At 35.4% G+C, this 27,574-nt stretch overlaps 1 protein-coding gene across 6 annotated transcripts in view; it reads right to left on the bottom strand.

Moving 5' to 3' along the window:
- Nucleotides 1–27,574, bottom strand: part of IMMP2L (inner mitochondrial membrane peptidase subunit 2) — an 862,490-nt gene that overhangs the window by 47,761 nt on the left and 787,155 nt on the right. For 5 of the 6 annotated variants that reach the window (XM_035020938.1, XM_035020935.1, XM_035020936.1 and 2 more), the window contains one exon: nucleotides 2,973–3,060. The exons of the other annotated variant lie outside the window; for it this stretch is intronic. In XM_035020938.1, the coding sequence (XP_034876829.1) occupies nucleotides 2,973–3,060 (88 nt within the window). The remainder of the gene's footprint in view (nucleotides 1–2,972; nucleotides 3,061–27,574) is intronic. 6 annotated transcript variants of the gene reach the window in all.

Consider the following 27,574-nt stretch of genomic DNA (forward strand, 5'->3'; position numbering starts at 1 on the left):
ATTATAATTAACAAATCCATTTTATGATATATGTTACACTTCTGATAAACTTGAGGCCATCATGGGGCTATCTTGAACAGGTAAGAACATTCCTTACCAAATTCATGTGAGAAAGTTATGTGCTTTCATCTATCATACTATAGTTTTTATAAATTAATTGCAGCAAACATTGGGTATTTTCTATAGTATATAATGTAATATATACTGCCTTTAATAGATCATTATCATTATCAATAATAAAAACTACCAACTATTTAGTGCTTACTAAAAGGAAGGCATTATTTAAAATGCTTTATGTACATTATCTCATTAAATCTGGGCAAAACATGATATCAAAGGAGTGATTAATCCCATTTCACAGATGAGAAACTAGAAGATTAAAGATACTAGATAAACTTCAAAAGATAACACAAATGTAAATAAGGATTTAAACCCAGGCTTTTCCAACATGTCCTATTATGGTGTGCTAGTCTAATTCATTTCCTTTATCTACACAGTCAAATAAGCTGTGTTGCTGTAAGGTTTCTAAGTTTTAAAGTTGCACTGAAATATAGTATATGTGATTAACCTAAAACAAAAATCTGCATTCTTTTCAGCTCACATCTTATTTGGATTTAATATATACAAGCACATATGTGTGCATGTGTATTACACATTAATAAATTTTTGATTCAGCAATTACTTATAAATAAAAAGTGCTAAATATATCATAGATAACACTTTCAAGAAAACAGCCAATGCTAATCATAAATATTAAAACCAGAATGACTGGGATTTCATTGAGTCTGTAAATTAAATTATGGATAATTCACATCTTAACAATAGTGAGTTTCCAAGGACATTATATATTTTTCTATTTTCTTAGGTCGTCTTTAATTTACTTCAGCAGTGTTTTGTAGTTTCCAGAGTGTAAGTGTTGTGCATATTTTACTAAATTTATCCCTGAGTATTTCATGGTTTTGATGCTATTATAAATAATTTTAAAATTCTAAATTCCAATTGTTCATTACCAGGGTACAGGCACAACTGATTTTTTTTAATGTTGGCCTTATATTCTTCCACCTTATTAAAGGTGCATATTAGTTCTAGTAGTGTTTTTGTACATACCTTAATATTTTATATACATATAATCATGTTGTTTTAAAAACTTTTACTTTTTTACTTACTAATCTGTTTAACTCTTATTTTTCTTGTAGTATTGTACTACCTAGGACCTCCAGTACAACCCTGAAAAAGTGGTGAGGTCAGTTATCCATGCTTTGTTTCCTATCTCAAAGAGGAAGCATTTTGATGCTTTATGGTTATGAAATTCTTTATGATTTAGGAAGGCATCATGGTTAACTATGTGGTTACTATAGGATTTTATAGATAACTTTTCTCAGAATAATGAAGTTCCCTTATATTCCTAGTTTCCTCAGAATTTTTATTATGGATGTTCAATTTTGTCAAATGCTTTTTCTGCATCAATAAAGATAATTGGTTTTGCTCCTTCATTATGTTAGCATGATAATTTACACTGATTGACGTTTGAAAGTTAAACAACGCTGCATTTCTGAAATAATCCCCACTTGGTCATGATATATTATCCTTTTAAAAATATACTGTTGGATTCAATCTGCTAATATTTTGGTAAGGATTTTGTTCGTAGGAATATTGGTCTGTCATTTTCTTTCCCTTTAAGGTCTTTGTCTAGTTTTGATATCAAGTAATTACTGCCTTCTCAAATGAGTTAGGAAGTGTTTCTCCTCCTCCTCCTTTTTATATATGGTTATATTTAGAAATAAATGTCCAGAATTCAGTTTTACCAGCATAATTTCTGCTTCACTTCCCCACACATCCATCCCCCAGAGATAATTCCTTTTACTTACGTGTTTCAAAACCTCAGTGTGTAGCTCATTCATATTTTAAAATAGATCAATATAAAATCAGTTGGCCTTGTAGAAATAATTTTGTAGAAGTATGAACTATGAGAAGCAATGGGGTGCAAAGAAATTCTAAGTATCATCAGAATACTGTGTTCAGAAAATAACTTTGATGTTTTCAAATAAGTCTTTGTGTGATGAAGACTACTGCTCATATAATGATTAGGTTTCAAAGTAAAACATATAATATAGTCAAGATCTTATTGAATTCTAATTATATACAAAAGGATAGTTTTCTAATCGCTCTCAAAAGGGCTTTTTTTTTTTTAAGATTTTAAGAGTCATTTCCTCAAATTCCTAATATTCTTAATTGGTTTTATAAATTCTAAGGAAAAGAGTCAAAGTAACTGTATTTGTTAAATGTGTGTAGTGGGAAAAGCACCAATTTAATGTGTTAATAACAACATTTAGATTGTTGAATAAGAAAAACCAAGCCTAAGTTACTTCAAGTTGAATAATTTCCCTTAGGAATATCACTCCCACTAACATTTCTAAGTTTCTCTTACAGTATTATCACACCTATTATATAGTGCAGCTTTTCAATGCAATGTGTAACTATCAATTATTCTCAGAAATATAGCTCTCGTATTAATTGCTAAGAGACTTTATCCTAACCACTTGTTATGTGGTGAATTCAGCATCATGGAGAACCACTACTGTGGAAATGCTCCTTCACACTGTCCCTACCAGAACTCAGGTGACAACATGGAACATTAGACCATTCAGGGTAAGCCATTCATTAAGCGATTAACTTTGTCTGACCCAGTTTGTCAAATTTTTGTGTTCTAAATGTCAATTTCTATTCGCTTGATTTCTTTCTACTTGGTTTTGCTAGACTAAGAATTAATTGACTTTTTCAAGGAAAAGCAAAGGAAGTAAGACTTTCAGGAAAAGTAAACTCAGAGGACTCTTGGGGGAAAAATTAAGTACTGGTGAGAATCATCTTTAAGTTAACTAACCAGTTTGGGAGGTAACTGAGATTCTTGCTTCATCCTTTTTGCCTAACACTGCCCCCCACCCCCGCCCTACATTTTACACTTGGGTACTTACTACTGTTTACCCTGATTCCACAGCACATGCCAAATCTAAGAAAACTTTCAGTAAAGCATTTGCTTAGACCAGATCCAATTTCTTCTACCTAAAAAAAAAAAAGTCAACTTACTTTATAATCTAGTGATAGAAAGTCAGTAGTTATTATTATACATAATCAGTTCATTATTACTATTTCCATCGGAAATAGAGAACTAAAAGGAGATTCAACTAGACACACCTTTCTGCTCTTTTTTAGCATGCATCATGAGGGATTTAGTGATCAAGGAATTTATAGCTACTGGCTAAAAAGACAGTTTAAAATGATCTGTGAATGTCTTTCATCCATGCTGATCCATTACCAAGGATAATCAAAAGTTGGCTAAAAAACCTCCAATACCTCGTCAAATACATTATTTTCGACAGTTGGTTAACTTAGAGGAGACTGTTAAATGGTTTCTAGTAATCCTTCAGGTGAACAGAAAGTAAATGATTATATCTCAGACTGGGGGAAAAAGTATACTTTTAAACTTATTTCAAGGTACTTTTATTATTTACTAAGAGCACCATATCTGCTTGTTGTGAACCGATTTATCCAAGCCCTAAAAGATATTCTCTAAGGTAATTAATATTGCCAACCTAATTAAAGGTTACAATATGTCAAAACAAATGCAAAGGGCTGAGGAGGGTAAAAATATTTTGTTTTGTAAGTTTTCAGTGTTATGTCAGTGCAGTCATTTTTAAAAATCCCAGTATTTCTGGTGTTAATATTATCAAAGAAAGGGATGATCAATTCTGGGAAGAGAAAATGGCTGTCAGAAATGTTAAGGATAAAAGATTCATAATCTTAGAGTATCTTGACACTGAGATGTGATTTAAAATAAGAGGAAGTGGGTAAAGAGTCAAAGATCATTCCCAAGTTTCTAGTATACAACTGTGTGCCAGTCATTGAAAATGGAAACTCTGGATAAGAAGTATTTAGAAATAGGAAATTAAAGCTCATGATGAGGTCTGGAATGAAGAAACATTTGAAAGTCATGAGAACATGAGAAATAGAAGTTGCTGAAGATTTGGGTAAGTTATTTTAGGAGATGACCTGGAATGTGTAAGAAGACAGAGGAGGGAATCCTAATGGCCAACAACATCTAAGGGTTTATTTGAAAGGTGAGGAATCATCTAAATAGACTTGAAAGGCACAGTCTAAAAAATAAACAATACATAGGTAAGCTCTCAAAAGGCAGGCATGATGTTTATATTGCTTGTCATTGTATGTATTCAGGGCACCTATTACACTACCTGGAACACAATGGGTCAACATTTGTTAACTAAATGAGCAAACAACCAAGAAAGTGGTGTCCTGTCAAACCAAATGCATAGAACATGTCAAGGAGAAAATAATTTACAGTAGTGACTATTGGATTTGGCAATTAGAAAGTCATTAAAAATCTTAGCAAGAACATCTTCCATGGAGGGGTGCCTGGCTGGCTCAGTCGGTAGAGCATGCGACTCTTGATATCAGGGTTTTGAGTTCAAACCCCACATTGGGTGTAGAGATTACTTAAAAATAAAACCCTAAAAAAATAACTTCTGTGGAGTTTTGGTGGTAAACTGGAATGCACTGAGGGGCAAATGCATGATGAAGCCATGGAGATGTTGAAGACTGATGTCTTTCTCAAAAAGAATGGCAGAGAAGAACAGGAATTATTAATAGTTAAATCTAAGAAGGAAATATTATTGAGAACTTTTTCATAAATTGGGAGAGATCTGAGCAGGTTTATGTGCTGGGTAAAAAGCCAAAAGACAGAAGAAATTGAAAAGGCAAAAAAAAAAAAAGGGGGGGGGTGATTAATAAAATATGGTCCCTGGGACAAGGGAATGAGTTCTAGATCAGAGATGGGGGGAAATCAGTCTAAGACCAGTGCAAAGTCCTCTCTATCTGCAGAAGGAGTAAGTGTGGGGAGTGAGCAGAAAAGAAGAGTCAAGGATAACACTGAGGTTTCTGATATAAGATGATGATCTGTACCTCTTACCTCTATATCTACATAAATAGGTGAGAAGAGTGAATGCAGGCATGCTCATTAGCATAGAAATAGGAAGTCTGAGGGCTTTTATGCTTCCCGTTTCTCAGGGAAGTAGCAGTGATGCCATCTTTTTAGAAGGGTTAGGAGTAAAGTAGGGATTGTGAAAAGAGTGGTAGATATTTGGGGCAAACTCTGGTAGTAGATTAGCGAATTAAATGGGGCTACATGGATATGGCTGGCACTGTCCAAATGAAGAGGAAATGATAGATTTTGGTTAGTTGTACCAATGTGATTCAGTGGTTTAATTGTCTATAGTGGCACTCAGCAGTCCTGTAACAAAAACCAAAAAGTGGATGGCAGGTTTAATTCAAAGCTAGAAGTTGACAGAAAAGTATGACAGAATGGATAGGAACCAGGGAGGTGACAGTGTTAAAATCGATGTACTTGGAAGTTAGACTGTGTGGAAAGGGAGGAGAGCAGTAATATTTTAAGTTTACAAGAAAGGGGTGGCAGTGACTGAAGTGCTTCAAGAGTGCGAAGGGGAATAGAGGGAGTAAAGGAGTGTGGGAGCCGCAGAGCTAAGAGATTATGGTCCTGAATCCCTCCAACAGGCTGGGAGAGAAGGGGCCCAAAGTACAAGGCAGATTTATCTGCGTCTGGTTCCACACCTAAATGGAATCATCCAGTGCCGACCTTAGGTCAGCTCAGATGTTTACATGAAAAAGCCAGAAGCAGCAAGAACAAGAGGACAGGTATAAGCACCCTAGGGCAGTCAGGGCACACATTAAAAATGCCACTATTTGTGTGGCATGCTACAACAAAGAAATGAGGCTTCCTGAAGCTGTCGATGACTGGATCAAGGGGTCACCTACTGCTTGGCACACATCCCAGACACACTATCACCCATTCTAATCCATTCACTGCTTGTACACCAGAACACACTCCTTTAGGAAAACTCTGCCTTAGGAAACCCTGAAGGACAAAATCAAGAAAATCAAATGACTAATGACAAAGGTCAGAAAGTTAAGGATGAGAGGTACAAAACAAAGATAATAGGATCTGAATCCAGGCAAACACTGGACTGGACATGGGGGAAAAGAGCAAGGATAGGAATGAAGGAGGAGTCTTCAACTCTTGTGTGACACCTGACATGAGCCTCTGATACATGGATGACTCAACATAGAAGATGGTGAACATGAAGGTGATATTTGGAGCCCTTAACTCCAGGAATAGGTATTTCAAGGTGAAAAGCAGTAAGGTTTACTTCCACTAGTTTTAATTATTCATATAACATAAAACCAAGTATTAGAGGCAATTAATCAGGAAATTTAAAAACCTAGGTAATTTAAAGGAGTTTTTACGAATGAAGTAATAGTGCTCTGGGGGAAAAAGCAATCCAACCCATTATTTAAATACAAAAATTTACTTCTAAAAATATATCCTAATATTTTTCTGTTTGGCAACTGCACACACTAACAGGAAATTCTTTTAAGTCTGGGATGCTTATACGTATAGCCTTGCTTATGTGTCAGTAGGATACAAGATGCTTTATTCTGCTTGAACATCTTTGAAGGAATGATCAAACAAGCAGAATGTCATTTGCATTATCAAATGACCTTCATCTGTGATCTTCATAGAAAACAAACAGCTTTAAATGAGAAGAAGCTGTTAATTTGGCCATATTACAATAACAAGAGTTCATCACATGCTCTATCCTATAGTTCTGAATTATGGCACTCTTTTATGTAGTTACACTGTAAATCACTATTTATGGCATTTCTGCACTTCTAGCCAAAATATCCAGTAAATCAAATTGGAGATGAAATATTTTTGGCTTAAACCAATTCAATATGTTCTCACTTCTGACAGCTGTAAAACTCAAGAGTTATTTTACATCTCAGTGTTTGAAGTCTAAAAATCACAATTTTGGATGACCAGATGCACTCCAACTAAAATCCTGGAAATCTCATGATGTCTGGGAAATTAGCTGAGAGGGGCATGAGTAGGTCACTGTTACTGGATGAAATTCACAGGGGAAGCATAGCAAGGGACCATTAACTAAAGTCAAAAGCAAGAAATTATAAACAACAAAATTTTAAGAGCTATCCCAATTGGAATTAAGGTGTGCCTGTTAACAGGATGATGAAACAAACATATACTCTATTTTATTCTAGCTAGTCAGCTAATGGGGCGCCTGGGTAAGTCTGCCTTCAGCTCAGGTCATGATCCTGGAGTCCCAGATGGAGCCCCACATTGGGCTCCCTACTCAGCGGGGAGTCTGCTTCTCCCTCTCCTTCTGCCCCCCCCCCCAGCTCGTATTCTCTAATAAATAAATAAAATCTTTAAAAAAAAAAAAAAGAAAGTCAGGTAAGGATAGAGTTAGAGCCCCATTTGAGTCTGGTAATTATTCTAACAAAACATTTATGTAGAAGGTAATCATTCTTCTTTGAGGCTGTTTTTAACAGTAAGAGAAGTAAAAGAGGACTGAAGGGATGAGCTAAGCAAGGAAATAATAATGGAAGAGTTCACCACTATAGAGGAATCTTGTCATGATTCTCTGAGGTTTTCCAAGTAAAAATGGCTATGCCAGTGTTATTATTTTAAAAGAATTTAGTAAAACCATAGAATTATTTGTGTACATGTACTAGAACAATTTAAATTTTGAAACATAGGATTTCATGTAGTCTTTGCTCTATTATTACTGGTTGAGATTACGATACTGGCTGCAACCACAATGTGGAGCTGAGCCTGTGGCCCTTCTGTTCTTATGTGAGCTGTCTTATATTCACTGGAATATAACTCTTGGAAATGCAGCATTTATGCTGAGTATTTTTGAAATCTTTTAAACGCACTTCACTTAGTGGCTATGACTACTACTTTAAAATAGCAAAGAAATATTTTTGGATTCTTGCCACTCTGTTTTTCCAGAATAGGTGGAATTCAAAAGTGAATTTTCATTCACAGTTATGTTAGAACACAGACTTCTTTCCCTTTGTGGTTGTGGACTGTTAGCAACTGTAGAACCAAGTGATGCTTTGGGAGGGTTTAGCCCTCTCTCTCTTAGCGGCCCCCCGCCCCTAGGCACCATTAAGATTAATACACAACATGCAAAAGGAGTTTTGTTACACCAGATCAGCTTCAGGAAAAATTCTCTTGCTTCTCTTCCAAAGGAATTGCCACCCTATACCCATCCTATTACTAGTGTCATCACTGAGTGGCAGCATAGCGTATTCATCAACTACATGGATTTGAGCATCAAACAGACTCTGACCCATACGAGAGACAAGCTGAAAGGAACAGACAGCATCTCTTTCTATGTGTTTGACTTTGGGAAACTTAACACCTCCCTAGGTCTCAGATTTTTTAGAGTGGTTACACTGACTAAATGAAATTATGCATTGTGAAGTGCTTTGGTAGTATCCATCAGATATGAAGAGTTCAATTAAGGCCAGCCATTTTTAATATTACTGTTACTGGTACTATTACTGTTTATTGCAAATAGTTTATCCAATGAAAATATCCACAATAAAAACCATAAGAAGTAATAGAAAATGAAGAATATAAGGGGGTTTTGCTCACTAATAAGCAATACAAAGTACTCCACAGCTATTCTCTTCTATTACTTTAAGATTTCATTTGTGGAGAATTATAGGACCATATGTTATATTTTGAGGGGGACTAATAATCAGGAAATGAGATTTTCTTGTTAATCAAAAATCCTGGTTAAAAAGGAGTTGTCATTTGTTATGGAATAAACTATGTTCCCTCAAAATTCCTGTGTTGAAGTCTTAACACCTTGTACCACAGAATGTGACTATTTGGATATAGGGGCTTTAAAGAGATGATTAGCTCAAAATAAGACTCTTAGGATGAGCCCCAATCCAACCTGACCCATGTCCTTCTAAGAAGAGGAGACTAGGACAGACAGACACCCCCTGGCGTACACATGCACAGATGGACAACCATGTGATGAAGCAGCAAGAGGGCAGCCATCTGCAAGCCAAGGAGAGATGCTTGAAAGGAAACCAACCCTGCCAGCACCTTTATCTTGTACTTCTAGTCTCCCGAAGCAGGAGAAAATAAATTTCTCTTTAAGCCACCCAGTCTGTGGTATTTTGTTAAGGCAGCCCTAGCAAACTAATGTACCATCTATGGTTGACCAACTACTGAAAGAACAGAATATTACAAAAACAATTCTAAAACATGTTGAATGTGATCTGATAATTTAGAGAACATTTCAGTGTCTCATATTGCCTCAGAGTTATCTATATGACCATCAATTTTCATTTTATTAGCAAAGAAATGCTACTAGAGAATTCTGTATAACAATTTAATTCAACAAATATTGATTGAGTAGTGACCATGTGGAAAAGACTTGTGCTCATTGGTGAGGATTGTATGTAGTAAGAGAAGATAAAGATAAGCAAGAAAGTATTTCAAATACCTTACAATGCAAGGAGAGAGAGAGAATTGTAGACAGCAATAAGATAAGAATGAATTAAAGTGTTACTATAAAGGTGAAAACCAAGGGATTTGAGAGCATAGCTGTGTGAAGGATTGATTTTAACTGGGTACACTGATAAAGATTTAGTGAGAAAACACATTTGGGCTGGCACTTCAAGCTAAGTAAGATTTTAATAGGTGAGAAGCAGGAGAAAATTCCAGGATGGACATAAATACAAACATATTTTGGATATTTGGGAAAACGTAGGTAAGGGCAATAGTCAAGTAAGGAGAATAGGGTGGGGTTGGAGCAATGGAAAGTCTGAAGGGTTCTGAATAGTGGAGTGGACTGATAACAAGTATTAATAGAAATATAGTAGTAGGAGCAACATCAGGAATTATATTAGTAATAGTAGGATTTAAGTAGCTAATACTTATTTACTACCCATTATGTGCAGGGCCTCCTAATAAGCACTTCATGTTCATGATCTCATTTAATTCTCAAAAACAAGTCATTAAGATATATATCACCTGTTTTGAAAAATGAGAAACTGGGTGCAAGGAAGGTAAGGAACTTGCCAGAAGTCATATAGATAATAAGTGGTAAAGTCAGAATCCCAAAAGATCTTGCTGACTTCAAAACCAATTCACTTAATTCACATGAATATTTTCTAAGATAAAAACTAAGGGGGCACCTAGGTGGCTCCATCAGTTAAACGTCCAACTCTTGACTTGGGCTCAGGTCATGGTCTCAGGGTCATGAGATTGAGCCCCACATCGGGCTCGGTGCTCAGTATGGAGTCTGCTTGAGATTCTCTCTTACCCTCTCCCTCCCCCTGGCTCATGCTCCCTCTCTCTCTAAAATAAATAAATAAAATCTTTAAAAAAAATGAAAACTAAGAAATCATATAATCCATCCTCTCCACATAGTTGGATCTATTTTTGTTTGTTTGGAAAATAGATGTCATACTTTATGATCAACGTGAAAATCTATTCAAACTTTTGTTTCTATGGAAAATGTTAAGAGTTTAAAAGGCAAACTTAAAACATTTATCATTCTTTCTGGCAGGAAATCAAGGCCTGTCTTCTAAGTCTTTCTTATAATAACAAGAGAGGAGATCCTAACTCAGCCAGCTTTTCCTATGAATTACCAACTGGGATGGTTTGAAGATAAATGCTCGGAGTATAGGGTGGTGCTGTGAAGCAGAGAACTATGTGAGCAAAGCAAGTTTCTGAAAACAGAAGTTCTTCATTCTTTACGATCATGCTTCTCAGGCCACAAAAATCTGGAGTTTGGTATAACCAGTATAGGGAGCAGGCAGCCATGGCAAACTCATCAAAGCTCTGTGTCTTAATCAAGTCTTCATTAAAAGAAAGATTTCCTTGTACCTAGGATATTGCATTGCATTTTCTAAAATAGATATACCAACTCTAAGCTAAAAATATTCTTTTATAAATAACAAAGAATAATAAAATGGCCAATACACTATAGTCTGAAACCTTGGTCACTGGACCATAAATGGGAATGTCAAACTATATTAGAGCAAGGACTTTGAGGTAATTCACCAATAGGGACAGAAATTATGTATGTGTGTAAACATTTTCCTCCAAGCAAAAATGATGGCTGCAAGTCACTGTCACATTAGCTAATGGAATAAACTACCACCAGTCCGATACAAAGCCACGACCTAAGCTTTTGTTCCTACAGTTGTGATGCACCTGCCACAGGGCAATCTTACTCAAATTTAAATCCACATGTGTGTGAGTGTCTGGTTTTTAAGTTTTTGAGACCAATATCATTTTCACTGGCCAAAAGGAATAAAAGGTAACAAAATGATTCATTCTTGAGTGTTATTTTTTTCATCCTGTTAATGAATCTTTGCTGATTAACAACTGAAGCAGTTCTAAAAAGCCACTGATGGAGAAAGACACAGTCTATCTGTCTGGTGATATGTTTTAATAAAATGCTTTTTGTAAAAAAAAAAAAATTACAACTCCCAGAGTACTGGGAGATACTTACTGGAACCTTTATTCTATAGCCTATGGTTATGGTCATGAAGACAAATGAGTTAGAAAACAGAAGTAATTATAGAGATATCCCATATAACCCTCAGCTATGATCTCAAATATTCCCACCCCTAAGAACAGATATCTTGGATTACTAACAAGGAACTTAGGAGGGAAACACTACTTAGAAAATATTTAGCAGACACATTTGCAAATGCTGAAAAGGGCTTACAAATAATTTATATGAATAATAGTAGTTACTCAAGTGTTTATGCTAAATTTTGAGATCTTACTTTGACTAATATCTTTTCTAGTTATTTTCTGTGCCTTACCTAATTCTTATCAACAAATCCTCAAAATACTGTAGAACACTCAGGATATTTAAACTGATGTGTGATGGTATCAAAATATCACTTCATATTTTAAGCATGGATAATATTGTGAAATTTATTAATAACTGTAAAATAGATGTCAATGGATCAGCATTTATTTGGTTTCAAATTTAGGGAGTGTGCTTTGCCATATGAAAGAGAATTATGCTTCAGTAGAATGAAGAACTCTTAGAGAGATCTTGCCCCATATCCAACTCTTGGCAAGTTAAGCTTAGATGGGGAAAACACTAGTGTCAGAATAAATGCTTTAACTTCCAAACTGGATCCCTTCAATAACATCTTTTGTAAAGTATCTCTATTGAGAAATGTTACTGTGCTTCACTCAGGAACAATCTGGAACCAAAGTATCTATTTGCTTTAGTGTAGGAAAGCAATAGTCCGATACACTGCCATGCCTTTTTTTTTTTTTTAGATGCTGGTTTTAATCTGCTTTTTAAATTTTTTCCTATTTATTTATTTATTGATTGATTGATTGATTGATTGATGTAGTGTTCCATGATTCATCGTTTGCATATAACACCCAGTGTTCCATTCAATACGTGCCCTCTTTAATACCCATCACCAGGCTAACCCATCCCCCTCTAGAACCCTCAGTTTGTTTCTCAGAGTCCATAGTCTCTCATGGTTCATTTCCCCCTCCGACTCCCCCCCTTCATTCTTCCCCTCCTGCTATTTTTTTTTTAAATGTATAAGGTATTATTTGTTTCAGAGGTACAGGTCTGTGATTCCTTTTTTGAGAGTAATGCTACCGGTTCTTGAGGAATGTTGGGTAGGTGGCTCATCAAGGTTGCTAAGTATTAGGGAAAATGTCCCAGCCTCTTTTTGTGGCAGAGAAGAAGTGTTTTAAAAATTAGATTCAGAGAAGGAAAAAAAGCCATTCCAATCATTCCAACAGTTTTGTAAATGTTTTCATAAATATGGTTCTTAGCCTTCAGAGCATTTGTTTGTTTTTAAACAACTATCAAAATTCACAAGAACTAAACTAAGCTTCTTACCATCAAGAATCACCTGACCTCTCCTCTTCATCCAAGAATCATTAACATTAAGGGCATCATATACCTGTGAGTGGCTTATCAAGATTTGGCTGTGAGATGTTAAAACCTTCACGACCTTCACTAAAGTGAAAGCATTTCCAAGTACAACTCATTTAACTACACCATTATACTGGATGACAGGTCTGAGACTGAGGGAGTATGAGAATAGTAAAGCTCCAAGTCCCCTGGGGTAGACACATAAAATGAGGCAGAACCTGTCTAAACAACACATTTGTTGTAACTAGCTGTGGTGTTTTCAAAGTCTTTGCTCTGGAAACTACACTGATTGTGCCAGAGTTCACCCTCTCACTACTGCCACAAAAGCATTTCAGATACAGATCAGACTTGTCCATCTCTATTAAACCAGAAATGACAATAGGTATAAACTACTGAATCCAGATTCGCATTTTTCACTAATACGTAACTTGGTTACTAAAGAAATTCTTGTTCTAAATATTTTGCTGTTCTATTTCTTTTAAGAAGTCAGTGCTTTGTTAAATTTTGCCTTTTGTTACTCTAAGTACAAAACAGAATGTTTTCTTGATCCAATATCAATTGCAAATATACGGCAGACTTTATTAACAATTACAAAACAGTTTTAATTTACATGGTATTTGCCTTCTACATACTACTTTTTAAAAGAATATTCTTACTTTGTAATATTCTTTAAATATTATAAATTGACTTCGATCTTAAGAGTTAGATTTAACCACTCAAGAAAAATGAGAAGAGAAAGAAACTAATGTTTGCTGACCATGTCTACTATGTTTAAGCACTGTGCCCAGGAAGAAATACCATGACCTTGAAACGATCACTGGCAAGTGGCAAAGGTGACCTGCTAACATTGACCTTGTTACCCTATGACAAGGGTGGTAGTACAGCAAACAAAAGTGTTTTATGACAACAGATTAAAAGCAGGCTTATTCTGACCAGGGCAATCAGTGTAATTTCCAGTTCCAAAAGATTTCGTAAAGTAGGTGATATTACACTGAACCTTAAGGGACAAATAGTAGTAGTAATAATAATGAGAATTACAACTCCTGCTGCTGTTCCCATAGCACTTGCTATATGGTATGCACTATTCTAAGAGCCACGCATACGTTAGTTCATTTAATTTTCACAATAACTCTGCAAGGCAAGTACTAATATCCCCATTCTACACATGAGAAAACTGAGGTTCATAATGATCAAATGACTTGCCCAATGACACACAACCAAGAAAGTGGTGGAGCTTAGATTTGATCCAGATGATCCAGCCCCAGAGTCTGCACTTAACTACTATATCAAACTGTCCCCCATATAGAAATTCATGAAGGAGGAAGCTTAAAAGGCCCACCCAACAGAGGGAATAATAACACAGCATGAAGTTAGGAGGTAAATGATTATGCTGTCTTAATTCAGTGGGCTCCTTGAACATCTTTCTCACTCTGAGTAGATATGTGAGATATACAGCACTCCCTTATTCCTCCCACCATAGGCCTCCATTTCCGTTGTTCTAATAGGAAAGACAAAAAGAGAAGAAAGTGATACAAAGCATACAAAGCATGGAAATCCATTTTATCTGGAATTATTATATACATAGAATATTAAAATGGAAATCCTAGCTGAAACACCAAGACAATAATTAACACATTCCAAAGGAGGTGTTGACCATATGCTGAATTTCCAAAGCAGGATTCTGAGAACCAGTTATACAATTCTTAAATGCCGCATCCACACCAACATCCTGAAGTCAGAAATTAGGGAGAAGAATTTATTTGGACTGAGAAGCTGTGAAAGGACGGGAGATGCCTGCTTGGGGAGAAAGACTTTGCCAGGAACTTTTGGAGACTTTAATGTGTCCCCTGCTATTTGATGGGCATGGGGACTAGTGTCTGATTTATGCATGAGAAATCTAGATGCCAAGTGATTGGTTAGTTCCATTTGTGGTGGAACAAAGGGGAGATCACTATATTGGGAATCACCTAATTCTTAGAGTACATCGGGGTTCACAATGTGTTTTTTGTGGATCAGATATGGGCATTTTGTAAGAGGGAATTAGAATGAGGTCACCTACAGTTATATCCAAGACCACCTGGATAAGGTCAACAGATCTCAAAAACTAGAGGGAACATTTGCTTTCTTAGCCAGAACAGGGATGCTTTGCTCCATTAAAATGACTGCAGAGGTGTGGGTGCCTGGGTGGCTCAGTCGATTAAGTGTCCAACTCTTGATTTCGGCTCAGGTCATAATCTCGGGGTTGTGGGATCAAGCCTGGAATTGGGCTCCACACTGGGCATGGAGCCTGCTTGGGATTCTCTCTCTCCCTCTCCCTCTGCACCATCCTCCCCCACCCCTGCCAACAGACACATACACACACTGCTCACACGCACGTGTGCTCTCTCTCTCAAAATTAAAAAAAAAAAAAAACTGCAGAGGGAAGAGTCTACAAATAACCAATGAAAGCATTTAAAATTTTATATAGTCAATCTATGACAAAGAAGGCAAGAATACACAAAGGGGAAAAGACAGTCTCTTCAATAAGTGGTGCTTTGAAAATGGGACAGCTATATGCCAAAGAATGAAACTGGACCACTTTCTAACACCATACACAAAAATAAATTCAAAATAGACTAAAAACCTAAATGTGAGACCTGAAACCATAAAAATCCTAGGAGAACAAAGGTAATAATTTCTCTGACATTGGTTGTAGCAATATTGGTCTATGTAGGTCTCCTAAGGCAAAGGAAAACAAAGCAAAAATAAACTATTGGAACTACATCAAAATAAAAAGCCTTTGCAAGGCGAGGAAACCATCAACGGAATAAAAAGGCAACCTACTGAATAGAAGAAGATACTTGAAAATGACATATCCAATAAGGGGTAATATCCAAAATATATAAAGAACTTATACATACAACTCAACACCAAAGAAAGCCAAAAATCTGATTTAAAAGGGGGCAGAGGAACTGAGTAGACATTTTTCTAAAGATGGCAACAGACACATGAAAAGATGCCTAACACTAGTCATCAGGGAAATGCAAACCAAAACCACAATGAAAGATCAACTTATATCTGTCAGGATGGCTAACATTTAAAAAGACAAGAAACAAGTGTTGGCAAAGATGTGGAGAAAAGGGAACATTCAGGCACTGTTCATGGGAATGTAAATTGGCGTAGCCAATGTGGAAAAAACAATATAGAGGTTCTTCAGAAAATTAAAAATAAAAGTACCGTAAGATCCAATAATTCCATTGCTGGATATTTACTCAAAGAAAATGAAAACACTAACTTGAAAAGATACATATACCCCTGTGTTTATTGCAGTATTTCTTACAATAGCCAAAATACGTAAGCATCCTAAGTGTTCATAGATAGATGAATAAGGAGGATGTGGTATGTATGTATGGGTGTGTAGATACAAGCCCATACACACACACACACACACACACACAGTGAACTATTAAGCAGACATAAAAAAGGATGAGATCATGCCATTTGTGACAACATGGATGGATACAGAGGGTACTATGCTAAGTGAAGTAAGTCAGGCTGAGAAGGACAATACCATATATCTCATTTATGTTTGGAATAAAAAAACCCAAACGAAAAAAGAAAAAGCAGAATCAGACCTATAAATACAGAGAATTGATGTTTGCCAGAGGAAAGGGGGGTGGAAGGATGAGGAAAACAGGTTGAACGGGAGTGGGAAATACAACCTTCCAGTTACGTAATGAATAAGTCATGGGACTAACAGGCACAGCATAAGGGACATAGTCCATGATACTGTAATAGCGTCATATGGCGAGGGACGGAAGCTACGTTTGTGGTGAGCAGAGTATAATGTGTAAACCAGTCAAATCACTATGTTGTACACCTGAAACTAATATAACATTGTGTGTCAACTATGCCCAAAAATTTTTTTAAAAATCAACTTATGTATGTATTTGTCACAGATGAATATGATCAATAAAAAATTTTCAAGCATCAAAGTAAAAAAAAAAATCTTTAACATCCCAAATACTAGACCAACTCTAGTAGTTAAGGAAGAAAGTCCCTATGTCTTCCCCTCTCTTTCCATCCATTTAAACCCAGAGAAGTCAGAATCTGATGTGAGCGAACAGGATGGAGGAGCTGAAGGCCAGGCGGGGAAAGAGGAGAGCAAGTACCCTTTTCCCATGGCAGGCTTCCTGCCTCCAGGAGGCCTGAGCTTAGAGCTCAAGGGGAGAGGCTTTAAATAAAGTTTAAAATATTAAATATTACACAGCCTGAATATTTAAATTATTAAATTGAATCTGTCTTTTTGCCCAATAAGCACTATAGGACATATATTATCCAGAGAAGTCATGGAGCATGTCTGAACTTATATTAAGGGGCAAGGAAAGAACTTGCTTCACAGAGTGGATTTAAAGGGATTTAAAGTAAATTTAATCTATAATTACATTCAACAAACTGCTCTTAGTCAACCTAACAGCTACATACATGACGATCTCTACACTGAGCATCTGCACATGTGTAATTCTGCTCACTTCTGTTCAAAATGTAAAGGGCAGCACAGGGAGCTTCAGAGGCTGATCTGTGGAGCCAGCATGCCTGAGTGAGCCTCAGCATCTTCATCTGTAAAACAGGAGTAATAACACTATGTACTTCATGGTGTTGTCAGAAGGACTGAACAGAACAATAGGAGAAAGCTTTTAATATAGTGCTTTACCCATAGTAAACACTCTGTAAATGGTATTTGCCACACTAGTTGTTGCTATTGTTAGTAGCATTGAAAGGTTCTTTCTGATCCACCTTGACTACAAAGAACAATTAGGACAGGAAGCTCACCACTATTATGTTTTTATGTCTGATCTAATCACTTTCTCATTACTTTCAAATCAAAAGATCCTAATGTTGCCACCGTAGCTCCTCCCATCCAACAGACAGTGAGTCCAGCCTCAAAAAAATAAACAGAAACCAAAGCAAAAATAACAATTAATGTTTACTGAGAGCCTACTACAGCCATGCATTGTCCTCTGAGTTCTGAGCACAGTATCTCATTCATTCCTCACCACCCTCCAGTGAATTGGTTATACTTGTTATCCCCACCTTATTGATAAGAAACGAGGACTCTGACAGATTAAGGACTTTGTCCATGCTAACACAACTGGTATGTAGTAGGACCAGGATAAATAGTTACTGTGGACATTTTGCCAACTAAGGATAATCAGTTTATTAGTAAAAACTTGTTTCATCTTGGGATCAAATATTCAATATGCTACACGTCAAAGGGATTTCACTAAAGACCACTAGTCACTCCAAAGCAATGCATTAGGAAGAAGCAATCCCTCTTTACTCATGTTCTGTAAGTCTTTTTCGAATCTATTCAACTCTGTATAGTTCAATTAAAGACTGCCTTTTAATTTCAAGTTAAAGATTTTCATGTTAGAACACATATAAAACCAAATAATAATTTAACATACTGCAACTGATGGGTTCACTATTTAATAGGTGTGAATAGAAAGAGGTAGGAATTTAAATGAACTTCAAGCACAATATCCAATCTGATGAACTCTTCTGGACAGTCATGTTTTATCTCATGTCTTCTTTGACCTCTTAGCCTCAGATTCCTGATATCTAAAATGGGGATATGTTGTAAGAATTCAAGAAAATTATATATACATGTGTAAAAACTACTTTTTTCACTGGAAAAAGCTTTAAAATGTTATTACTATGTTTATTATAAGAGACATTACAAATATGCAAAATATCAACAAGAGTTTAAAGATAAATATTTAGCTGCCCAAATGCATATGGTGCTTGACACACGGCGGGTGCTCAAAAATCGTTAAATAAATGTCTTTGTTCTGAGTTCCTTATTAACAGCAAGACAGGCAAATACACAAATACGACCATGAAAAGTGACATTAAAAATAATACCTTCTAATAATTAGGTGAAGAATTCTTCACATGTTCAAATTTTATGGTCTTTGTATCATGACTATGAGATTAAGAAATTTATTTCCTCTGCTGACATCAGAATGAGATAGGTAAAGGAGCCACAACTAATCATATATCATGTAGACATCATTCTGTTTTTATTGAGCACCTGCTCTGTTCCAGGTACTGAATTAGGTGCTGAATAAAATGTGGCCCCTTTAAGGAGTTTTTAGACCAGTTAGGGACACATACAATTCACCAGCACTTGGGAAAGAGTAGATGAGCTTCTAGGAATGGGAAGTACTGGAGACTATGAGAACACGCAAGACAGGCATTTTTTCAGAAGAGTTTCCTGTGCATAGCAACGTCAAAGCTGAAACTTAGGTGGGGGCTGTGAGGGGCATTGTACTAGGGGCACAGGATGATGGTGACATTCAGAGGACTGGACAGCATGAAGAACTCAGTGGCCCAGGTTAGTCAAGAGGGTGCTGAAGAGGTCACCTGCGGCAGATCATAAAAGGTCTTAGGAGCTAGGACTCCTCAGGAGAAATATTAAGAGTAGTAATACTGCATAAAAAATATTTCCTTGTGTTGCAAGCATATTTATTTCTTTCCCTCTATTGATTATTATTAATAGCTAGTTGTTTTCTAAGAAGCTTCAAAATTTAATAAAAAAGAGTACAAATATCTAAAACAAGCTACTCTGAATCCTTCTTAAATTAACAATAAAGGGATCTTTGGAATGGCCTCTCCCCTTCTCCCCTCTCTCTGGCAGTGTGCATTAGGAGAGCTTGGAAAAGGGTACTGATTCACCTTCTCTGAGAAATGTGGGAAAGGAGAAAGAATGGACACAGAATGCAGGAAGATTTTTCCTTTGGCCTTATACCAGTTTGTTTTCACAAGGGTTTAATACTTTGTCCATGAACACTAGAAACTCATGGGAAAATCAGTGTTCCCTAAGCTAAATAACTGACTTTTAGAAACATGTCAACAGGCTGGGTTTGCGGATAGTGATTTCCTAAGGGCAGGACAAGCACCTAGATACTCCTTGCCTACTAAATGACCCAGGCATCTGGTCTAAGAGTTGCTAAATGCAAAGGATGAACACTCAAGTACCGTGGACTCCAATTTTGATACCTTATCAGTTAAGACTGGATTTGGCTGCAAGAAAGAGGGGTCCCCCAAACAGTGCTTATACAAGATACGAGTTGTACTTATGCTGTCTAGTGCTAGTGTGACAGTTCCACATGGTTATTAGGGACTAGTCCACTTCTATCTCAACTTTCTATCATAGTAGCTGCTATTTATTCCTCTGATGACCTCAGAGTCCAAGCTAGCTGTTGAAGTGTCAGTCATCACACTAGGGGTTTAAGATGTAAGATGGAGGAAAAAGTTGAAGAATGTCATGCTTTCCCCCGTTTTAAACCATCCTCTGAGAAGTGTACATAGTTCTGCTTAAATTTTACTGACCAAAATTTAGTCATGAGGCTCTGCCAAACTGCAAAGAGAGACTAGTGCACAGCTGAAAAAGTGTGATTTTTTGAGGGAAGAAGGAAGAAAGTAAGGTGGATGGATGGTTTTGAAAGGCAATTCTCAATCTCTGCCATAAGTATACACTCACGAATTAAAAAAACGTGAATTTGTAACCACAACATATGATGGTTTATTTATAAATTTTATAATACTCTATTGCACTATTATTTTATGGAAATTATAAAATATGGACAAATAATTTAAAGTATAACATAAATATATAAATAACATTTTCAGTGTTAATCTTTCAAACCTCAGTGGACTGAAGATGCACTTTGAAAATCACTGCTCAAGCAGACAATTAGTAAAAACACTTAAGATGCTACTTCTATGGACTGGCAAGAAAACAGTCACAAAATCTACAGTCTATATGAGCTATTCCCTAGTTTACTAAGGAAAAAAATCTATTTCCACTAGGCCTACCACTCAGACAGCTGGACTAATTCTGACTATTGGCAAGACTAGGAGCTTTAATATAGCCTCAAGAATTATAACTTTAACATATGCAGCAAATGTATTATAGAATAAAATATGAAAAATAGAAACATAAATTAATAGGTATTAGTATATGAAGACTTTGAAGTTATTTTTGTATACTTCCTTTAAACTGGGACTTTTTTTTCCTAAAAATGTAATTATACCAATGTTTTTGGAAAGTACAATGGCAATATGTATGCAAAGCATTAAAAATGTTTATATTTCATGAGTAAACTTGTAAGAATTAATCTTAGGGAAACGATCTGAGATATGGTGATGTAAGTTTGTAAATAAAAGGTGCTCATTGTAAAATAATTTATAATAAAATATTATTAGAAAAAGCTTATACATCCCAAAATAGGCAAAAATGGTTAAGTGAATTATGACACAGCCACACAATGAAACATTAAGTAACTACTAAAAATTGTATTTTCAAAGACAATTTTATGACATAGAAAAAATGTCCATGATATACATAACAGTAAGTGAGGAAAGAAACGTAAGAAATTAATCCATACACACACCTCTTTCTCCCTCTCACCACCCACGTTCCTATATAGATTACACAGGTGATAGCCTAAAATGAAGCACATTCAAATTTTTATGTTGTCTAGGGAATTATATTAGTGATGATTATTACTACTCTAAAAGAGTTATCTGTATTTTCCAAATTTCCTAGCACAAATACATATTACATTTATAAAATCAGGATTCAATGTTACCGAAAATCAATCTTATTGAAAGTTATCTTGATAGGAAATACAAATATGTAGATTTTCAAGATTAATAAGTATTAAAAAGAGCCCTGTAGGTATATGTGCAAGCAATAGAGATACATACAGTCCTCGGATTTCAGAAAGGTAGTGTGAAGGACATTCAGGTAGTTAATTTCATTTCATGTGACAGGAAACATCTAAATTATAATTTAGACAGCAATTCTTCATATTATAGTGATAATGCCCTATCAAATAAAGCATTTGAATTTGAATATGCAGAATTCATAATTTTAGAGTGTTAAATAAAAGTTAATCAAAATAAAGTATGCTATTTATTTAAACCATTATGTTAAACAATTGTCATTACCTTAAACTTCAGATCAAAGCAAAGTCTGCAGCTAAGATTCAGCTCCCAGAAAGCAATGATTTTATTTAGAAAAGCTGCCAGGACCAAACTATAAGAGCAAAAATAAGTCACTAATATAAAAAAATTTCCAATAGATAAACACTACAAGGATTACCTGGTTTAAGTTTCCAAGTGCAAATTCAATCTGAAATGATATTGCCAAAAATCTCTGTGGTCTAAAGGATTTTTTTTTTTTTTTAACATCTACAAAGAGAGTGTACAGTTATAGCTTCTCCTCACTGATCTGGGCCTTCAGAAACACATCAATACATGCAGTACATAAGAACCAGCTGTAAGAGATTTTTCTGTCAATACAAAGCAAGGTCACTGCATTATAGGAAGACTGAGCCCTGTTTATTTCACTTCCATAAAGGGATTGTTCAAGGGCAAATTCTAAAAGAATGATTCCGAGTAGCAATGAAACCCCTGGAAAGACAGACGACTTTGGGAAATCTCTGAATATCTATTGGACTATTTTTGGGTCATGTTGCAAAGAGAAACAAAGAGTGCATTTAAAATATATATATTTGATACATATATTTAAATATACATTATGTTGCCTTTCTCTTTATATATTTCAACTAAATGTTCTTAGTCCTTATTTTATAGCAATAGAAAGGAACATAAATACCAAGAAAATAATAAATTGACGGCAATTATGGTGATTCATTCAGTAAAGTTTACAATAACAAATAAGAAAAACTTGCAACAACTAAATGCTGACCAAAATTTTAATCCAGTTTAATGAGGGATGGTAGACACTGTGCTGGTTGCTGACGTCCACTGTTAATTCTTCCTAAATACTGTACTTCCTCTCTACACAGCATATTAATAATAGGGAATAGGGCCAGTCTAAAGTGAGACCACTTAGGCATTTACTTCAGGCACCAAATTTAAGAAGGGACCAAAAAAACCCTTCTTAGTCAAGATAAACAACATTTTAATGAAATATTTTGAAAATAAAATTAATACAAAAACCCATGATGAAAACAGCAAAATTTTAACCTAGATGAGATCTGTCGGAAAGTATGCATCAAATACTACTTGGTTTGAGTGGAAATAATAAACAAATTCCATGTTAATAAAACAATTTTTAGGTATAAACTTCCAAGTATAAAATAAGTAAGTCATGGGGATATAATGTACAGCATGGTGACTACAGTCAATAATACCATATTGCATATTTGAAAGTTGATGAGAACAGATCTTAAAAGTTCTCATCCCAAGAAAAAAAAGTGGAGCCCATGTATGCTGACTGATGTTAACTAGACTTACTGTGGTGATCATTTTGCAATGTATATAAATACCAAATCAGTATGTTGTACACCTGCAGCAAATATAATGTTAATTTATGTTAATGTATGTTAATTATAACTCACTTCTAAAAAGAGATAATTTAACATTATAGGAAAAAATGTTTTAGAATGAAAAGAAGACAAATCTTTTTTGTAGACCATCTTTACTTTTAATACTTTAGGATCTCTACCTAGTTTCCTCTTGAGAACATCATGGCAAAACACCAGCCAGAATATTTCCTCTTTGTCCCTCACTAAGTGACTGAAAAAATTTTTGTGTGTGTGAGACACAGATCTTCAGAAGAAAGCCATTATAGAAAAATAATGCATTGGTATTTACAAAGCAAACCTCATTATATGTGATGGATGGTTAGAACAGAGAAAAAAAACTTTTAAAAATCATATGATCTTTAGAAACATGTATATAATATTTGGCTAACCTCCTTTTTTCATTGTCTAGCCATTTCAACTTATTTCCCCAAGCCTTTTACAAACAATCCTTTCAAAAGCCAACATTCAAGCAACTCTAAGAGGCCTTCAGGAAATAAGATGAAACATTCACAAGAAACAAAAACAAGAACACTAGAGAGAAAAAAGAACAGCCCTGGTAACCCAGGGCTCCAGGGAATTTTCTGTGGAACATTGAAACACGATCTAGCTCTAACATAATAAATGGTAATAAGGTAAAGAAGGTAACCTTGTAACCATGACACAGCAATTTAATAACCAGGAAACTCTGATATTTAATGAACTGAAGACTAGTTTGTTTAATCCTGTGCTCTATTCTATGAATGAAATAGTTACTTTCCAAATTAATAATTCAGTGATCACATGTAACATTAAAATATTTTATATCCATTTATATTGCTATTGTTATAGTATACATGTTATGTTATATGATTATGTCTTAAGAGTTTAAAAAGTAAATTAGTACTATTTTATTAATACTATTTTAAAAGAAATGAATATGAGGATATGACTTTAGAAGATTTAGAAAATTTGATTAACTTCTGAGTGGCTCTATTCCACCCTAGATTCTCATCTCATAAATCCTCATCCTCTTGGTGAAGGAAGATTATTGAATTGATGATTCTTAAGTCCCACATTAAGTTTTCTAAATCAATGTCCTTAGGCCTAGGGCCCCAGAAACTGCATTTTTCAGAAGCTCCTCTGGTAATGCATATATGTCCAAGTTTGAGAACCACTGCTGAATGTAGAGGTTTAATTGGAGATTTTAAAAAAAGAGCTCATAGGATAGATTTTGAGGTTCAGTATTACAGAAATGATCAGCCATAAAACACTTATAGGCCAAAAGATCTCTTCTTCTGATTCAGTCAAACTGAGGCTGACTCATGGAATTACAACAGCTTGCTTAGGGCTAATGATTGGCCATTACTGCAGGAGAAAACCACCACCACCACCAAAAGCACATTTCAATGTCTGTCTTAGGATGTCTAAAAATTAGTTTATCTGTTTTTTTTTTTTTAATGTATCAGTGCCCTATACTATAAAAGCTTATGGTTATTAACTTCTTCCCTATTTATATTTATATATCTCATCATATATAAGTAAAACCTACTTTAAAAACTTGGTTTCAATTCTGTTAAACAACAGAATGACTGGGACACTCTCTATTGTTAATGCTGCCATTGTTTTCAAGTCTAGCAATCCAGCATCTCCACCCTCCACTGCGAGGTGGCATGGCGTTCTGGCACCATGAAGATTCTCTGATACGCCTTTCTCTACCACCTCAGGGAGGCAGCAGGCCTACCTTCAACCAATCAAGGAGGAAACCTTCCTCCACACTGTGAAGGAAGGTGGCGGAGAAGAAGGAACAGCTTGCCTAAAGAAGAGGCTGGGTTGAGAATACATTTTAATCCACTGCTGGAAAACAAGGAGAACTGAATCTTCAGCAAACTAAATATCACAGATTATAGAAGGTTAAAGCTAAAAAAAATTGACAGAAAAAATAAGACCCTTCATTTTACCAGTGAGGAAGTAAAAAGCAAAGAAAAGTTAAATAAATTGTTAGGTACTTTAAAAGAAAAGGTCTTGTGGATCATCACAGTAACACTACTATGGTTTCCATGAAGTTTCTTTAACCCCTACTGGAATATATAAGCTTTTTCTCCATAGTAGTTATGCTCTATGGAAATGCTTGATTCATCTTGGGGAAGTTGAAGGTAAAGAAAATGGAAGAAAAGACTACAAATATTCCTAAATCTGTTATCTTATCATAAATCAACAGTTACTTTTTAAATCCCCTAAAATCTTTCTCCCTCCAATAGCCTAGTTAAAGAGTCTAATAATCTTTCAAACTATCTATTCAAATAGAAGACTTGACTCAAAAAGATCTTAGTTAGAAAAGGGAGTAAAGTATGAATGTCCCTTGGTGGTTTCCTTTGATCACAAAACTTTTTATTTGCTAATTTATAACCAAGAAGCCAAGGTCCAGTTTTTTTCATTACTGACCCCTGTTAAAGAAGAGCTACCTTCTGACACTCTTATGACAAAAATCCCACACATATTATAATGGAATTATAAAGAATTTCATGCTTCAGTGAAATGTTGAATCCTAAACCAACAGGGTAATGTCAAGATACCTCTATTTTCTAACCACACACAGAAATCACAACTTATGCATGACTAATGTCTCTTAAATGGACATTCATACTGGTACATACCAAGGACATGGGACAGTACATCATGTCTGATTTTTCAAAGGAAAACAATGGCAACAGAAGTAAGAAGCTTTCATTTGAATATGTGTGTGTGTGTGTGTGTGTGTGTAGTTAATGGAAGAGGAAGAGCAATAAAATAGGAAGAGAATGTAGGCAATGGAAGGAAATTGCATCTAAACGTCATTGTAATAAACTAATTGCCCATTTTGATCTTGAGTTACTTTGTAATGGATGTGGATGGCCAAATGGAGGCCCAGCTATGTTTACTTCTTGTCATAAAGGTTTTGGAGTACCACCCAGGCTTCCCAGTAGACTGGTCTTGAATTTCTTTTACAGTATCTGGTACATAATATAAAACCACCATCAGGTGTATTCCAGTAGGAGGGAAATTCTTCTAGGTAACATTTTTTCCAAACCTCTCTCCAAGCTTACACATCTCCATTAAATAATGTATCTCTTTTTGAAGTCTGTCCTTAAAAATGGGGTCAAAGGGTAGAAGATATCAACATTCAATTCACAGTACCAGAGAAGAAAATAAAATGGGTTTCTACTTCTTTTTCTATATTTTACTGGCTGTTTTTAAAATAATCCTATTTCAGTTAATTAATCAGTAAATACTGATGCTACTACAAGATGAATAACACCTTACTTCACAGATGATGAGGGTTAGCTAGATTGTTCAGAAAGTCCAGATTTAATAGCCTGTAGATGTATAGTTTTTCTATCTATGAACTGTACTTTTTGTAGAAAACTGTCAGCTTTACTCAGCAGCTATCTCTACCCAAAGGCATATCTATTCTAGATTAAATGTCAGTCCTCTCTTCTCTTCTTCCTGCTTTTCTATGTGCACAGAAATAGTTTGTAGAAAGTGAAAAGTTATTTTTGGGTCTAGTGATATTAACTTGGATTTTGATTTTGGAAATTCAATTTAGGATTTAAGTGTACACATCTGCTTACTATAAAGCTAATAATCAAGCTCATTAAATAACATGTAATAAAAACTAATATATAAAAGGAAATTTTCATGGTACTGTAACATATTTGCAATAAGAGCTTTTTGCTGGTAATTGGAAGATTCGGCTTCACTTCGCTGTTTAATCACCCACAAAACTGTTTATTGCCCTATATATTCCTCCAACAAGAACATTATCCTTTTAATGTGCCCCTCAGAAAATCAGGGAACACTGCACAGTTACAGCACATGCTACTCTTTTCAAACAATATAGCCAAATTTTAATCTGACCATCAGGCTCTGATAATACATTTTAAAATTAGTATATATTTGAACAGAATGCAGCTATTATTTGATGCAGAATGACACAATTTTGGGGTTAAGACATATATAACAACTGCAACATAAACTGTGTGTATAAAATATTAACTTTTAATTAAAAATGGTTGATCCTCAGTTTATTTTTTTTTTAAGATTTTATTTATTTATTTGACAGAGAGAGACACAGCGAGAGAGGGAACACAAGCTGGGGGGTGGGAGAGGGAGAAGCAGGCTTCCCGCAGAGCAGGGAGCCTGATGCGGGGCTTGATCCCAGGACCCTGCGATCATGACCTGAGCCAAAGGCAGATGCTTAACGACTGAGCCACCCAGGCACCCCTGATCCTCAGTTTAGATCATGAAACTACATTTTTTTAAAACTCCTGATATATTTTATTCATAAGTGTGATTAAGTATTGAGTACTTGTGTTTATTCAGAGAGATATA

This window comes from Mirounga leonina, unplaced genomic scaffold (assembly GCF_011800145.1).
Source record: "Mirounga leonina isolate KUSES-001 unplaced genomic scaffold, KU_Mleo_1.0 Mir_174, whole genome shotgun sequence".
NCBI classification, from domain to species: domain Eukaryota; kingdom Metazoa; phylum Chordata; class Mammalia; order Carnivora; family Phocidae; genus Mirounga; species Mirounga leonina.